The 16,306-nt window shown below is 34.8% G+C and overlaps 1 protein-coding gene across 4 annotated transcripts in view; it reads left to right on the top strand.

Moving 5' to 3' along the window:
* Positions 1-16,306, top strand: part of TAF2 (TATA-box binding protein associated factor 2) — an 80,781-nt gene that overhangs the window by 28,770 nt on the left and 35,705 nt on the right. For all 4 annotated transcript variants that reach the window (XR_009536393.1, XM_060127847.1, XM_060127846.1 and 1 more), the window contains 9 exons: positions 764-899; positions 1,907-2,061; positions 2,716-2,830; positions 3,182-3,291; positions 5,157-5,222; positions 7,285-7,537; positions 8,975-9,115; positions 11,721-11,831; positions 15,923-16,116. Coding sequence is in view for 3 of the 4 variants with exons in the window: in XM_060127847.1 (XP_059983830.1) it covers positions 764-899; positions 1,907-2,061; positions 2,716-2,830; positions 3,182-3,291; positions 5,157-5,222; positions 7,285-7,537; positions 8,975-9,115; positions 11,721-11,831; positions 15,923-16,116 (1,281 nt within the window). In the remaining variant the exon portion in view is untranslated. The remainder of the gene's footprint in view (positions 1-763; positions 900-1,906; positions 2,062-2,715; positions 2,831-3,181; positions 3,292-5,156; positions 5,223-7,284; positions 7,538-8,974; positions 9,116-11,720; positions 11,832-15,922; positions 16,117-16,306) is intronic.

The raw sequence follows: 16,306 nt of genomic DNA, 5'->3' as shown, positions 1-16,306 counted from the left end.
TGAGAGTATAATTTGGTACACTGATTTTGAAGGGTAATTTGTTAGTACCAATCAGAATTTTAAAATGGGTAATTTTTAGATTCAGCAATTCAACTTCTGAGTATGTTATCATATAGAAATTATTCTCCTAGATATTTGCCATACAGAAATACTGCACATGTATGAAAAGATAATCACTGTAGCATTATTTGAAATAATAAACACCTTAAATGTTCATGTATGTTGTAAATATTTTCTACAGACTGTACCTATCTTTTAATTTACTGATGATCTCATGTCAGAATTTTTAATTTTTACATAGTCTGGTCTATATGTCCTCTGGATTTTATATTTTTCCTTGTGAAGATTTTTCCCACCCCAAAATTATGAAAGAAATTTTTTTCCTTTATTTTCTTCTAGTACTTTTATAGTTGTTTTTGTTTAAGATATGTAATCCATCTTGAATGTTTTTTGTATATGCTTTAACCTGGGGCTGTTGATTGGAATTGCATTGATTGTATGGATGAATTTGGAAAGCATTGAAATATTTACACTATTGTGTCTTCCTACCAGGAGGTTGGCATGTGTTTCTGTTCATTCAGATTTTCCTTTATGTCTAGTTAAGTTATTTTTAGATGTTTCCTAGTCTTCGTTGCTCTCATATTAAGGAAACTGCTAAGGTATTCCCATGAGGTTTTTGATTTATTGTCTTGATATAGCTATGAAATTTATTGTTTATTTAATTCAAATTTGTTATATTAAACAAATCTGTTTATTTTTTTAGTCCAGCATCCCATCTACACTTTTCCATAAAGCATCCACATACGCTTTCCTGGGAATACTACACTATGTTTCAGTGTAAAGCTCACCTTGTGATGAGATTGATTGAAAACAGGATCAGTATGGAATTTATGTTACAAGTAAGTATTAAAGAACTTAACAATTGTAAAGAAAGATCTGTTCTATATGTATATAATCTGAATACTATTCTGTAGAATAGGAGTCAGGGCATCCAATTAGCCGTTTGCCCAGTAAGTAACCTGTTCTTTTTGTTTGTGTTTCCTCAGATGTAGAGTGGGTATGAATACTTGACCCACTTAATGCAGGATTTTTATGAAGATAAAACTAAAATGTGAGGTTAAAAGTAAAACCTGTTTATGCTATGATTTTGTGTTTGGCATTATTTAGAATATTAAGGATGAAGTGCCATTTACAAATATTTTCAATAGAAAAAAGCACATTTATCTAAAAGATGGTTATTTTTGCTATCGCTAAATTCTGCCATATGTCTTAAGCAAGTTTTGGCGGAAATAGTTGATATGTACTAGTTGAGGTAATAGAAAGCCAGTTGTATTATAAATGTTCAGCTATTCTTTTTCCATTGATAATATTCTTAGAGGTAAGTGGAAAATAACTTTTTAGTAATCTTTTTTTAAAAAACATTTTAAATTTGCCTTAAAGTTAAGTTTCTTGAATCTTTCTGTCCTTTATCTTGCCTTTAAAGAACAGGAATATTAAATGAGATGTGGTCTGTAAAGAGCCGGTTCACTTCTTAGAGTGGTATAAATGCAAATGAGTGTTCTCAACTTCTTAAAGAACGTATAGTTCCTATGTAAAGCTCGTAGCACAATATGTTATAGGTGTTGTATAGTATTATAGCTCTTAAAAACACAGTATTCATTGTCTGGCCAGGATGTCATTAAAATTCAATTATATTTAGAGGAAGAATGATTTTATAGTCTGGCTGTTTAAATCTTTTCATGCTTCCACTGCTAATAGTCTTTAATTAAAACAATCAATGAAGTAAATGTGAAATTGTCTTCTGTAATTGTCTGTAATAAAGTTATAATGCAAAGTGGGAATAGTACAGAATTGCAAGCAATGTATATTATCTTATACAAACTAAATGATACTTTGATTCTTGCAGGTTTTCAATAAACTGCTAAGTTTGGCTAGTACTGCTTCATCTCAGAAGTTCCAGTCACATATGTGGAGTCAGATGTTGGTTTCCACATCTGGATTTTTGAAATCCATCTCGAATGTCTCTGGCAAAGACATCCAGCCTTTAATAAAGCAGTGGGTGTATCCTTTTCAATAGCAGTTCAGCAAAGGAGGGAAGGTTATGTGTATAAGGGGAAGGAGGAAGAAAAGGGCTTTGCGGGATGAAAGGAGGTAAGTAATAGTAGAAATAACCAGGAACTGTAAATCATTTCCTCTAAGGTGCCTACTAAGTATTGAGACACACATACATACACATCTGTATTTGTAAAATTTGGCATAATTTTAAAGTACCTTTTAGTCTGTGAGTATAGCAATAGGTTTGATGGTGAGGGAGGTAAATAATCCACCAGACAGGCCTGTAGGATTACTTGTAAGATGCAGTGGTCTGGTGACTTCTAGATGCGGTTAGAGGTTGGCACAATTTGAGTGGTATCTTGGAACTTTTCAATTGTTACATTTTTTTCATTTCAAGGCACTATATTAATAACCCAGTAGAGTGGTTTTGCTTCTTTCAAAAAAACTAATTTCTTAATGTTTCAGAATTTCTTTTTAAATCTGGGGAAACATTTTTCACAAGAATTTTGAATACTTTGCCACCTGGTTTAGAGTGGAGTACGCTCTTAAGCTTTGAACCGGGGGGAATGCATTTGAAAATTATTACTACCCTAATGAATAATTTATTTTGTTTAGTACGTATTTATTTTAGTATGCAAAAATTCCTTTACAATTCTTCAGAGACCAGAGCGGAGTGGTAAAATTTTATGGAAGTTTTGCCTTTAATAGAAAACGAAATGTCTTGGAATTGGAAATAAAACAAGATTATACATCTCCTGGAACTCAGAAATATGTGGTAAGGTTTTTTTCCAAAATGGCCTCCTGCACTGCTTTCTCGCCAGTTTAAATAAAGGAAGGGTTTATGGTTGGGGAGCTGGTTGGAAGTTTCATAGTGAGATTTTGTTTGCAAAGAATGAAATTGAGAAAACACCGTCAGGGAAGGGAGAAGAGGGTTGCTGATACAGATCTTGGAGGAAACAAATTCTCCCAATTATCCCCAGCTCTGGTACCAGCTGCCTTTCTGTGTCTCCACATGGAGGTCTTGTATAGTGTTATATTATATCTTGATATATATACCTGTACACATAAGAACACACATTGGTTTTTTTTCTAGTACTATCTTTGAACAGTATGTTTCTTTTTAAAGGGACCACTTAAAGTGACAGTACAGGAGTTAGATGGATCCTTCAATCATACATTGCAAATTGAAGAAAACAGTCTTAAACATGATATACCCTGCCATTCCAAAAGCAGAAGGTAGGCATTGGATCATAACTATAAACTTCAGTCTCACAGATTAAAATGCCAAAATAAAAACCCTAATGTATACCTAATTTTTAAGTAGAGAACATGTTATCTAGTATTTCCCCCCCTTTTACTTCAAGTTAGTATTACCAAACGTTCTTTTTTTTTTTTTTTAATTTATTTATTTTTGGCTGTGTTGGGTCTTCGTTGCTGTGCGCGGGCTTCTCATTGCAGTGGCTTCTCTTGTTGCGGAGCGTGGACTCTAGGTGTGCAGGCTTCATTAGTTGTAGCACACGGGCTCAGAAGTTGTGGCTTGTGGGCTCTAGAGCACAGGCTCAATAGTTGTGGTGCACGGGCTTAGTTGCTCTGCGGCATGTGGGATCTTCCCGGACCAGGGCTTAAACCCGTGTCCCCTGCATTGGCAGGCAGATTCTTAACCGCTGTGCCACCAGGGAAGTCCCCAAACATTCTTTATTTGCTTTCTGTTCTTGACAACATTTGTATCCTTAGAATTAAATAATTAATTTTAAAATTTAGGTTTGGGAATCCTTATTTTGTAGGGACGGGGAAGTGGAATGGAAGTTCGAGTTTTTGGAGCCAGGAAAACTTCAAGACAAATCTCTTAGGTTCATTCTTATTAGTCTCATTTGATTAATGTCTATAGAAAATATTGGGGAAATGATCATTGACTATAAGGAGAGTAGCTGAATACATATGTCACGAAAAGCCCCTGCATCTTCTTTACTACGTCTCCTTTACTCTCCCTTTTCTCTGTATCACCATGCCCTGAAAGAACATTCTTGATGTCTTTCAAAGGCACGTTACCAGTTTACTTAAAAAATGTCCAATGGTTCATCTTTTGTTTAATATATTTTTTCTTTACCACTTTTTTTGTTTTTTAATTCAGCTATTAGCATATGCTCTGAATAGTGAAAGGAATGTGTAGTAATATCAAAATTTCAGGGACAGAAGTCTTATACTTATGACTATACTTAGGTTATCTCACACAGACAAGAATGTCAGTTGATTTTAAAGGCGTTTAGAGAACTTGATTCTGAAATCTCTGTAATCATTCTCTGTGAAAATTCTTTCTTAGTTCAAAGTGAAATTCTTCTTCTTTTTGTCCTGTGCACCTTTGAAATTGAGAACATCTGATTGCTACCCTTTTCATAATATTTCCTTTGTTTTGTTTTCTCTGTAGTAATAGCACATCATTTATGTATCCTTTGGTGTGAGGAACATAAAAAGACTGTGCTCTCTTTTCCTATTTTGTCCTCATGTGACCATGCATTTAGTGTAGTGTCCAGTAGATTTTATGATTCAGGAGTAATTTGCATGGAAGCAGTTGCTTTTGTTTTGGCTTATCTTAAATCTTGTGCATATTAATTAATTATACATATTAATTAGTACTGTTAAGATGTTTTGTGGTTTACCACTTGCTTTATTTCATATAGGACAGCACCTTGCATGTACATAACATGTTCAGAATTATTCATGTCTCATTTCAGGCCTGGTTATTTTTTCATTTTTTTATAAAGGATTTCCTTATTTGGTAGATCTCTTATCTTTCTGTATAAAACTTCCAGGTACCAGTTTTTGGGAATATATATATGTTTTAAGTTAACATTTAGTTGTATATTTCTGATTTTTGTTAAACTTTGATCAGGAAGACATTTTAATATCATTTACTTCATTCCCTTCAGTTTCAAAATAGACAGGTTTTGTGGTGTTTAAATTCCATTACATTTTCTATCTCTTCCTCCTTAGGATATCTTTCAACACTATGTGAAATTCTTAATTTGAACTTCAGCTGCTCTTTATCTGTTTTCAGAATTGGAAATGTCACAATTTTCAGACTTACTTTTCCTTAAATGTAGGAATAAGAAGAAAAAAATTCCACTGATGAATGGAGAAGAAGTTGACATGGATCTTTCTGCAATGGAGTAAGTTAGTTACTTAAGTTTAAGGATATAACATTTTCTGCATTCTCATTTGTCTTGTAATATATTTACATTTAAAAGTATGTAAATGTCCTGAAATTAGTACATTTAATACTTTTAGAAGGCAATAAAAACCTTATGTTGAAAACAAATTTTAACATAAAATTATAATTAATCAAAGAGAGAAAAGTGAATCTAGCCTGGCCCAGGTGAAATTCAGAGGAAGTAGCCTTGAATTAGTTTTCTTGCTTCCCTCGTGGCCTCTAGAGCATTGCTTCTCAAACTGAAGTGCGTGTAAGTCACTTGGGGAATCTTCTTAAAATTCAGTTTCTGACCCAGCTCTTCACTAGTGGGTCGTGATAGTTTGCATTTCCAGTGAGTTCTCAGATGTTATTGGTTTTCTTTGTCTTTGGACAAAGCCCCAGGGCACTTTGAGACTTGCTATGTTTGCAAAAAACAATTTAAATATCATTGTAAAAATTTTGTGGTAATATTTATTGATTGACAGGCATTTTATTTTTAAATATAATGTAGCTCAGAGTTTATTTCGCCCATCCATATTGTGCCTGTGTAGTTTTTATAAAACATCTGTAATTATTTACTAACTTGGTTACCAAATATCACTTCTATTTATTACACAGTTTATATAATCTTTCCATATTAAGTCCTTGCCTGTAGTAAGTACCCAGTAGTATTTGTTGAATTGAGTTTATATTTCAGGTGGTGTTCTTTGATAAGAGTGTTAGACTAGATTTTTAGGCTGGTTGCTTTTCTCTTTTTTGGCCACGCCCCAGGCGGCATGAGAAATCTTAGTTCCCCAACCAGGGATCAAACCCGAGCCCTGTGCAGTGGAAGTGTGGAGTCTTAACCACTGGACCACCAGGGAAGTCTCTAGACTAGATTTTTAAAACTGTTCTTGTTACTTTGAGAGGTACATGAGGATAAATTTATGCTATACCTCTGAACTATGATTTCAGAACTTTGTTTGATAAAAATGATCATGAGTCTAGCATTTTTTAAAAAATAAGTCAGCTAAACAATTTAATAAATTAATAAGAAATAAGTTTATCTGGGACTTCCCTGGTGGTCCAGTGGCTAAGACTCTGCACTTCCAATGCTGGAGGCCTGGGTTCGATCCCTGGTCAGAGAACTAGATCCCACATGCCACAACTAAGAGTTCGCATGCTGCAACTAAGAGTTTGCATGCCGCAAGTAAAGATCCCGCATGCCGCAACGAAGATCCCGTGTGCCACAGCTAAGACTGGATGCAGCCAAATAAATAAATTAGTTAATTAAGAAAAAAAAGAAATGTTTATTTTAGTTACAGATTGATGTCTCATAAAGAGTGGCATTTATAGCCATTGGCAAGTATTAGACTTTAGGAAGTAAAATGAAGAAATTTGGTCCAATTTCCCCTTTTCACATCATACAATCACTAGTCAAAATCCCCAAATTAATATTTTCAGATGGATTTTTTTGTTTCAACAAGATCAATATAGGGCTACCCTGGTAGCGCAGTGGTTAAGAATCCGCCTGCTAATGCAGGGACACGGGTTCGAGCCCTGGTCTAGGAAGATCCCACATGCCGTGGAGCAACTAAGCCCGTGCACCACAACTACTGAGCCTGAGCTCTAGAGCCCGCGAGCCACAACTACTGAAGCCCGCGCCTAGAGCCCGCGAGCCACAACTATTGAAGCCCGCACCTAGAGCCCGCGCTCTGCAACAAGAGAAGCCACCGTGATAAGAGAAGCCTGCACACCATAACGAAGAGTAGCCCCCGCTTGCTGCAACTAGAGAAAGCCCACGTGCAGCACCGAAGACCCAACACAGCCAAAAAAAAAACAAATATATAAATAAATTTATTAAAAAAAGGGTCCATATAGATAGACATTGTGAGAAACTTGAAATTCATATTAAACATAATGAGAAAATTGTCAACGTGATCTTTAAAAACATGAACGCAGTAAAACTGCATGGAGAAGGGAATCTGGTTAATAAATGCTGTTTTTTATAAATATATGAAATTAAAAAAATAAATAAAAAAGAAAATTATATTTTCTTTCAGTGCTGATTCTCCTTTGCTGTGGATAAGGATAGACCCAGACATGTCGGTATTGAGGAAAGTAGAATTTGAGCAAGCAGATTTTATGTGGCAGTATCAGCTCCGCTATGAGAGGGATGTTGTGGCACAGCAAGAGTCCATTTTGGCCTTGGAAAAGTTCCCCACTCCAGCATCTCGGCTTGCCCTAACTGACATATTAGAACAGGAACAGTGTTTCTACCGCGTGAGAATGTCAGCTTGCTTCTGCCTTGCAAAGGTGAGATTATGTACAGTAGAAAGAAAACAAGATGGCTGATGCGTATTTTAAAAAAACAAAATTATCTCTAAAGGTGAATTAAAATTCACCGTAGTCTTTAATTTTACTTGGTGGTTGGTCTCTTGAAAGCTTTTGCCAAATGCTTTTAACAAGGCTGATTTGAAGAAACACGTTTTGACCTGAAAATAAATAATGCACTAAAATTTTATAGTTGTTAAACTGAAACTGAGAGTTTAAAACCAAAGAGAATTTTCCCATTTTACTGGATTGCCGACCAAAGAATTGTAAAGCAAAGAATGTAAGAAATTCCTTGGTTTGAGTGATATTTTATATTGTAGTACATGAAATCAGTTCATCTTAATTATCCCACTGTGGTGGTGATTTCTTGTTGGTTTGAGCTTAGTAATCAATATTAGGGATATGGAATTTAAAATGATAGGTTCTATCATTTTAACGTAATAGAAAAGTTAATTTATTAAGAAAACTACATATTTTTCTTTAGATACAAAAAAAACCCCTGAAGGTAGAACAAATGAAAGCCAGAAAATGCAGACAAATATTTGGCCAGAAATACTGGGTTCCAGGTATTTAAAAAGCATATTGGTACTAGGTTCATTCCCATATAGTAACTCTCTTGCCTTCCTCCCTGCTAAATCCACTTGTCCAGCATTTCAACAGATCATAATGGTTTAGATTTGTTTTATCTCTAATGGTAACTAGTGAGCAGTTTGATTCCTACATCTACTCAGATATATGAGGGAAAATGTGATTTTCTTTGATAATCATCTGCTAAGGATGTAATTTCATTGCTCCTATAAAGTTCTTCATGATTCTCACATGCAAAATTCTTAGGACATCTGTAAAATTATAGACTTATTTGAAGTTAATTATAATTTCATTCTTTTCAGACATGATTTTTATATACACTAAAAGTATCAATAGCAAGATGTGGATTTTTTTGTAAAGTGTTCTTACAGACTTAGGTGGTAGCACTGTACTTGCTTATTTTTAAATTAGGGTAGATTTAAAAGCCTTATTTAAAATCCATGGTGATGTTTCTATCTGATAAATTTAAAACTTTAGAACTGCATCTGCCTAAATGGACAAAACTTACTCAGAATAAAGTCTTTGCCAACAAGTTTTCTTAAAACATAAGAAGAGTGCTCCAGTTTAGAAACTAACTTGTTGAAAACAGTTACAAGTGTACATAAGAATTTTAGGGGAGGTAGAGTTTATATATATTTATAAATATATAAATGTATTTATATACATTTTCTTGGAAATGATCATGAGAAGCTAAAATGTATTAAATTTCTAAGAACTGAAATTGTTAAAAATAAATCCGATTGTATTGATAACTTTTAGAAAGCTATTTTATTTATTTAAAAATATGTTTTCCATGGTGGTCAAATTACTTCATTTTCTAATTACTTGCAGATTGCAAATTCAATGGTGAGCACATGGACAGGACCACCAGCCATGAAGTCACTCTTCACTAGGATGTTTTGTTGTAAAACTTGTCCAAACATTGTGAAAACAAACAACTTTATGAGCTTTCAAAGTTACTTTCTACAGAAGGTACAGTCTCCCTTCTAGTTTTCTTATGATTGTTTTTTGCCAATATCTGTATATCTCATTTTAACCTGGGGACTCTTCAAATATTATTTACTTTCTTATAAATGATTCTGTCTGTGTTCTCTTTTTGCTCCTAAAATGTTTTCCAAAGTTTCAGTTGTTCATTGATTTTATGAACTGTGTGCGAGTAAGTCACTGTCCATATTAATACTAAAGTAAGTAGAAATGGATAATTTGACTTTTTGGTTGGTTACATGGGGGATGGAGGTATGGGTGGGTCCTTCTGATGGCCATCCTTGTAGGATGTGGACAGCATTTCTGAGTCAGAGACAATACAGCACACAGCTCTAGTTTCAGTCCCAGCTCTGCTGCTTACTAGCAGTTTGCAAGAGGACAAGTTTCTTAACTCTCTAAGCCTCAGTTTACTCAACTGTAAATTTATCTTTTTTTAAAATTAAATAATATCAAGCATGTGAAGTGTTTCGTACTATATTCTTATCAAATAGCAAGTTTTTTACAAATGGTAATTTAGAAAGTGGTGGTGTGATAGAGCCACTGTTTTAGGAAGTGATGTGGGAATGGCAGGGTGGTCAGCATTTGGGCAATTTGGAAATCATTTGTAAAATATTTTGAGTAAGTTAGTAATGAAGGCCCAGATTAGATTAACTAGATTAACTAGAAGGAGGAGTAAAGTTGAAGTAGAAAAAAACTAATGAAGCCTATTCTTTCATGATTTGGTGTTGAAGAGTGTGAGAAAGGTGACAGGTTGAGGATAAAGCAAGGCTGAGAAAGGACATTTCAGGTTTTGTTTTGTATAGAGGGAGAAAAAGCTTGAGGCATGTTTGGCACAGAGAAAGGAACCAGTGGAGAAGCAGAGATGAAATATTCATCTCTTGGGAGCAGGTAAATATAAAAAACATAAGATAGAGCAAATTCTGAAGTTATTAGTAGTGGGTGGGGACATAGTTGTGAGGTTAATTTTAGAAAAGATAACATTCCTTTTTCTGAGGCAGGTAGAAAGCAGATTAAAAGTAAATGAAATGATAGATGTTGAGGGGAATGTTAAGCAAGGTGAGATTTGTATGTGATGGAGAGAAATGTGAAAAGAATTAGCCAGCCACATGCTGAGAGTGGAAGTCATGACATATTGATAGTGAATTTCATCAGCAGAACAGATTCAGGAGATCGGGTTTGGGAAAAGCCAATATTGGTGTGATCAAAGAAGTCTGAGGCATCCTGTTATTTTAAAGAACCGAGCATTTCATAGTACTTGAACATGTTGCTCAGCTCTCTATTGCCATTTCACTATGGCAATATGGTCTGAATATGGTATGGTCTGAAAGCAAGTTAATTTCTTTGACTACTGAATGTGTCCCCTTCATTATGCCATTGTACTTCCATATACCTGAGATCAATATTCAGATTGGGAGTTGTGATCCATTAATTAGGGGGGTCATGAAATCAATTTGGAAGTTTTTTTTTTAAATAAAAGAAAACAATAGGCAGTATCAGAATGCGACACATGAAATAAGGGTAGGTGTAAGGTTTTTTTTGTTTTATTTTTTACTTTGTATACATGACGTGTGTGTGTGTGTGTGAGGTTGGGATGTAAATGTATTTCTTACTGTGGGTTACAGTCAAAAAAATTGGAAAAGCAGTGCTTTTAGACTAGTTCACCTTTCACATAATACTTCTAGTGGCAGAAAAGAGAGAGAGAGGATTAGTGCTTAAATCAAATTTAAGTCCTATTTCTATGGGAAAAAAACTTTCCCTCAGTTCTTACAGCATTAATAGTAACTATTGTAGCACTGACCGTCCCCTTGCTTCTGGTCCTTCAAGCAAGCAAAGGAGTCCTGCTACTTTCTGTCCCCCAGCTTAGAGGGAATAGTTATTTTGAATCAGAAGACGGGGTAGTCCAAATCTCTCTGTGTACTGGGGACTGTGATGTCTATTTGTCTGTAGTTCTGCCTCGAGTTTGAATAGCTTGGTTTTACTGGTAGAGGTTACCACTGTGAGTCAGGCTTCTACTTCCTTAGAAAAGTTGCCTATGAAAATTTGGAGAGGAGAAAGTTAAGCTGGATTTTAGATAATTTACCATTTTTCCTTAGGCTGAGAATGGGGCAGTGGTACTGGAGAATCAGTATCTTCTCAGACTGGTGATTGAACTCTACTGTCTGCCTGCCACATGCCTCCAGCCACTGTATCCATTAATCCTGAAAATGGTTGTGAGGAAACTAGACTCCTGCCCAGTAAGCAACTAGCTATAATAATCCATCTTAATAGGCAGTGGTGTAGAAGTTGAACAATGGTCTTATCTAATGTTAAAGCCCATACCTTGTCCCTTGTAAAACACGGAACTGAATTTACATTACACATACCTCTTCTGACAAATGGGCTACAGAGTGTATCCAGTTATGCAGCTTTCCCCTTGGTTTCCTACTCAGTTCCTTTGTTAGCATGTTTGAGACATGTTCCCAGTGGGAGGGGTAGGAATCAGTGGGGGTTGGAGTCCATCCAGATACCTGTGTCAGCCCCAGAGTAACCCTGTTTCAGCATATACTTCATTGAATTGTAGTAATGAAAATTAAACAAAATTTTTTTTTTGTAGACTATGCCAGTTGCAATGGCTTTATTGAGAGATGTTCATAACCTTTGTCCCAAAGAAGTCTTAACATTTATTTTAGACTTAATCAAGTACAATGACAACAGAAAAAATAAGGTAAGATACCTTAGTATTATAAAAGTAGCCAGTGATATTTTGTTTTTAAAGAAATATTTAGACTGAAATCATTGTTGTGTCCATTGTACTTGAAATTTATAGAGAAAGAAATATACAAACATGATTTATTATAATCAGTACATGAAAACCAAGATTACTTGGTTTTTAAATGTTCCGTATGCTGTTATAACGTGGAGATAGAAGTACATCAAATTTTGGGAACTCAGCTAACTTTTGTTTTGGTGACGTCTGACAGCTCAATTTTATTTTTATTCCTTTTTTCTTTTATCAAGTGATACCCAGAAAACAGTTCCTCTTGGGATAACTTGTTCATTGATGAATTTGACTTCTTTCTTTTTTACCATTATGTGTGTTTTATTCATTTATTTAGTAAATTGCTATTGAATGCCATGCATCAAAAGTTATTTCACCTTACTTGTTATCATTCTAACCATCAGCAAGTGTTTTTGAGAATATATGCTATGCTAGGCGGTATACCACGTTACATAGAAAGAATGCATGGTAGTTGCCGTCTGGAATTTCATTTAAATTAAACGTCTATTGAAGAACTGCTGCATATCACAGTCTGATTCTGGGGCCTCAAGGATTCAGCCTAATGGGGAAATCAGATAGGTAAACAGGTTATTCATAACTGCTAAAGTGGAGGTATGTATACACAAATTTCTAGGGAGATTCGGAGGAAGTAGTGCCTTCTTCCAAGGGTATAGAGAGACACTCAGGGAAGTTTTGTACATAAGATGTGACCCTCGAACTGAGTCATAAACAATAGGATTTTCCCAGTCTGAGTAGGGCCAGTCTAGGAAGGTTACTCCGAGCAGAAGGAACAGCACATATAATGACACATGTAACTTGTAGGATAAGTTGAATTCATGAGAAGTTTAATAAAACATTACAACAGTAAAAAAAAAAAGTCACAAGTGGACCTCCCTGGTGGCGCAGTGGTTAAGAATCTCCCTGCCAGTGCAGGGGACATGGGTTCAAGCCCTTGTCCAGGAAGATCCCACACGCCGTGGAGCAACTAAGCCTGTGCACCACAACTACTGAGCCTGCGCTCTAGAGCCCGCGAGCTACAGCTACTGAGCCTGCGTGCCTAGAGCCCGTGCTCCATGACAAGAGAAGCCAGTGCAGTGAGAAGCCCACTCACCATGACGAAGATTAGCCCCCACTTGCCGCAACTAGAGAAAGCCCATGCGCAGCAACAAAGAGCCAACGCAGCCAAAAATAAATAAATTAATTAATTAATTAAATTTTAAAAAGTCACAAGTGTTTTATTTACAAATGGTGATTTATAGTGAAAAATCAAGAAGGCAAAATTTTCCTCTTTAAGTCAGTAGAGTAACATTCAAATGATTTGAGAATCCTTAAAAAAATTAGTTCTTTAAAGAATGCATTATAGCTGATACACTTTCTTTCCATTTTTGAATATTGTTAAAAAAGATTTTGTAAGATTCTTTCCTTCCTAATCTGCTGGTTTGTTTTGACTTTCACTTATAGTATTGCTTTCTTCACCTACACGTGAATTTCTTTTTTTGAAGATATAATTGTCTTCAATTAAGACTAGCATACATCTTAATCCCTGAAGATATTAAGGACAGAATAAATGCAAATAATAACAACAGTAATAATAGCTAGTTTTTTGTATGTTCCATGACCTGTACCAAAACTTGATTAATATGATCTTCATCAGACCTCTGAGATAGACACTATAATTATCTCAGTTTCCATTTGAGGAGATAGAAGCTAATAAAAGCTAACAGATTTACTCAAGGTCATATATGCGGTAGGGCCAGGAGCAAAACCTAGATTTGTCTGATGTCAAAACTTAAAAATTATTGTTGAGAGAAAAAGATTTTGTTGTTATTTAAAGATTTGCAGATTAATGGATTAAAACTGGAAGAAAAGATGTGATTGGATGGTGCCTAAGAATAGTTCATTGATTTTCTTATGTTTGTTTTTAAAGTACTTCACTTCCAACCACTAACGATTTGTCTCTGAGGGCTTTGGTTAAGCATATTTTTTAAAAAAGTTTCACTATATAAAGTGCATGAGAAGAAATGAAAGATTTTTCTGGGATTAAGATTAAATTAGAAATACAGAACATTAAATGCCAAAAAGAAGTTGGGATTTGGGGGTGGGGAGATATTTTTTAAAATTTTAACATCTCATGAATTGGGCAGGAGCGTTAAATTCAATATTCTAGATAACTTAGTTTTCAAGAAGACTAAAATTAAATCCCTTTCAAGCCTGGTTATTAGTCATTTTATATGAAAATCTTTTATATATACACATGAATTTCTAACATATTTCTAATAAATCATATATACATTTATGAAATTTGTCTTCTTAAATAAGTATGCAGAACATGGGTTGAACTATTCCTGATACCAAACGATCATTGTTGAAAACTTCAGTCAGCCTTTGCTGCAGTACGTTGACGTTGATGCCTTCAGTTTTTTTTTTGTGGGAAGTTTTGCTGTATGTACTAAATGCCCCCACACCCCCACAGTTGTGTTTCACAAATTATTCTTCACTTGACTTTGGGGTGATCAGATAATCTAGCCTGTTCGATTAGGAGTATAGTGTCTGTGAGAATTGGATATGGTCTGAGGGGTAAATGTTAAATATTTTGGTTTTTGTACTTCATCCACATCCCTGTCTCATTTTTAATTTCTGAATTTATTCTGTGCTCTGAATACTTAGTTCAGAAACAATGGTTAAGTAAATGGTCTTTTGCTTTGTTAGCAAAGTAGTTATCAGAGGTAACAATGAAACTATAAAAATACTTGGAGAAAACCTATGAACATTATTTAAATGATCTCTGAATGCAAATGGCCTTTCTGAGTGTGATACAAAACTTAGAAACCGTAGAGAAAAGGTTGACTGAAGTTATAGAGATTAATTTTTTTAATCATTAGAACAGTTTGAAAACAAAACTCGTCCATGGTGAATACTTGTGGAGTATTTTTTCTTTGGTTTTGTTTGTTTTTATGTGCCTTGTTTTTTTTCCTACCTGGTATTCGAACATAGGAATGTTTAGGGACTGTGCCATTATGTGTGTCAGTTGGAGGTTCTGGCTCCATGGTGGAAGTCAGAAGGGGCCAGGTCTTCTTCCTTTGTCTCCTGGCAGTTTGTTTTGCCACAGCATAATCCCAACACTGCTGATAGAAGTAATTAATTTGCTTGCTCCATGTTCAGATTTCTAGGCTAGAGCATCTGAGTTGCTGAGTTTAAATCAAACCACACCCAGATTGCTTTCAATAAATTGCTTCTCTGGGAATTGACTGGGATATGGATTTAGGAATTTTTATTTGTTTTTTTGGATGGTTTCCTCCCTTTTCTCTGCTTCTCTTGCTAGAACTCCTATTATTTGTATGTCATGTGTTCTACACCAGCCTTCCAACTTCCTTGTGCTTTCTTTCCTGTTTTTTATCTTTTTTTTTTTTGCTCAAAATTTTTGGAGTTTTTTTCAATTTTATATTCCAATTTAATTTTTATTCTGATTCTCTGCATATTTCTTTTTTTAAAAAATGTATTATCCTGTTGGAAGGGATATCATTGGTTACTTCTCAGACAATATTAATGGTCACTTTTGAATTTTTTTCCCTCTACTGGTTTTCTTTTCCTTGTATACTCTTATTTCCTCCAAGTCACTTTTCCCACTTTGTTCTGGTCTCTCTTTATGTTAATGCTTTCTTCAACTATCTGGTGACCCTTGGTTGGATGTTTTAGATGAGAATAGAGCACTGAAATAGCTGATTTGAAGCTCTGTATTACCAGCAGGATTTGTGGACTGTGGTCTTCCTTTTAGAGGAATCTGGCTAGATTACTATGAGAGTGTCTTACATGTAGTAAACATTTGTCAAGTAAAGTAATGTATTTCTAATTAGTAGACCTCTTTCACTCTTTTTTCCACTGTGTGACTCTATACAAAGGACAGAATTGAATACTAACCTGAAAACTTGCTTATGTTTTCAGATGAATTATGTTTTTAAGTTATCATATTTTATTTTATTAACTTTTGAATAGACATGTAAATTCTGTTGTCTTCTCGTAATTATTTTTTGGCTTAGTTTTCAGATAACTATTATCGTGCAGAAATGATTGATGCCCTTGCCAACTCTGTTACGCCTGCAGTCAGTGTGAATAATGAAGTACGAACTTTGGATAATTTAAATCCGGATGTGCGACTCATTCTTGAAGAAATCACTAGGTTTTTGAATATGGAAAAACTTCTTCCGAGTTATAGACACACCATCACTGTCAGGTATGATGATTCTTCGTATTTGTTTCTTAAAGTTATTTGCTTTCATAATTATAAGAGAAATTTATTTGCATAGAGAATTGGGAAATATAGTAAAGTAAAAGAAAATCCTATATGATTCTACCACCCATGGATAAATTATTGCTATTTTGGAGAATGGCCTTCTAAATTTTTTCCTGTGGTAACTATATAA

The sequence above is a fragment of the Lagenorhynchus albirostris genome, chromosome 17, assembly GCF_949774975.1.
Source record: "Lagenorhynchus albirostris chromosome 17, mLagAlb1.1, whole genome shotgun sequence".
Lineage (NCBI taxonomy): Eukaryota > Metazoa > Chordata > Mammalia > Artiodactyla > Delphinidae > Lagenorhynchus > Lagenorhynchus albirostris.
This window is presented reverse-complemented; position numbering and strand designations above follow the sequence as displayed.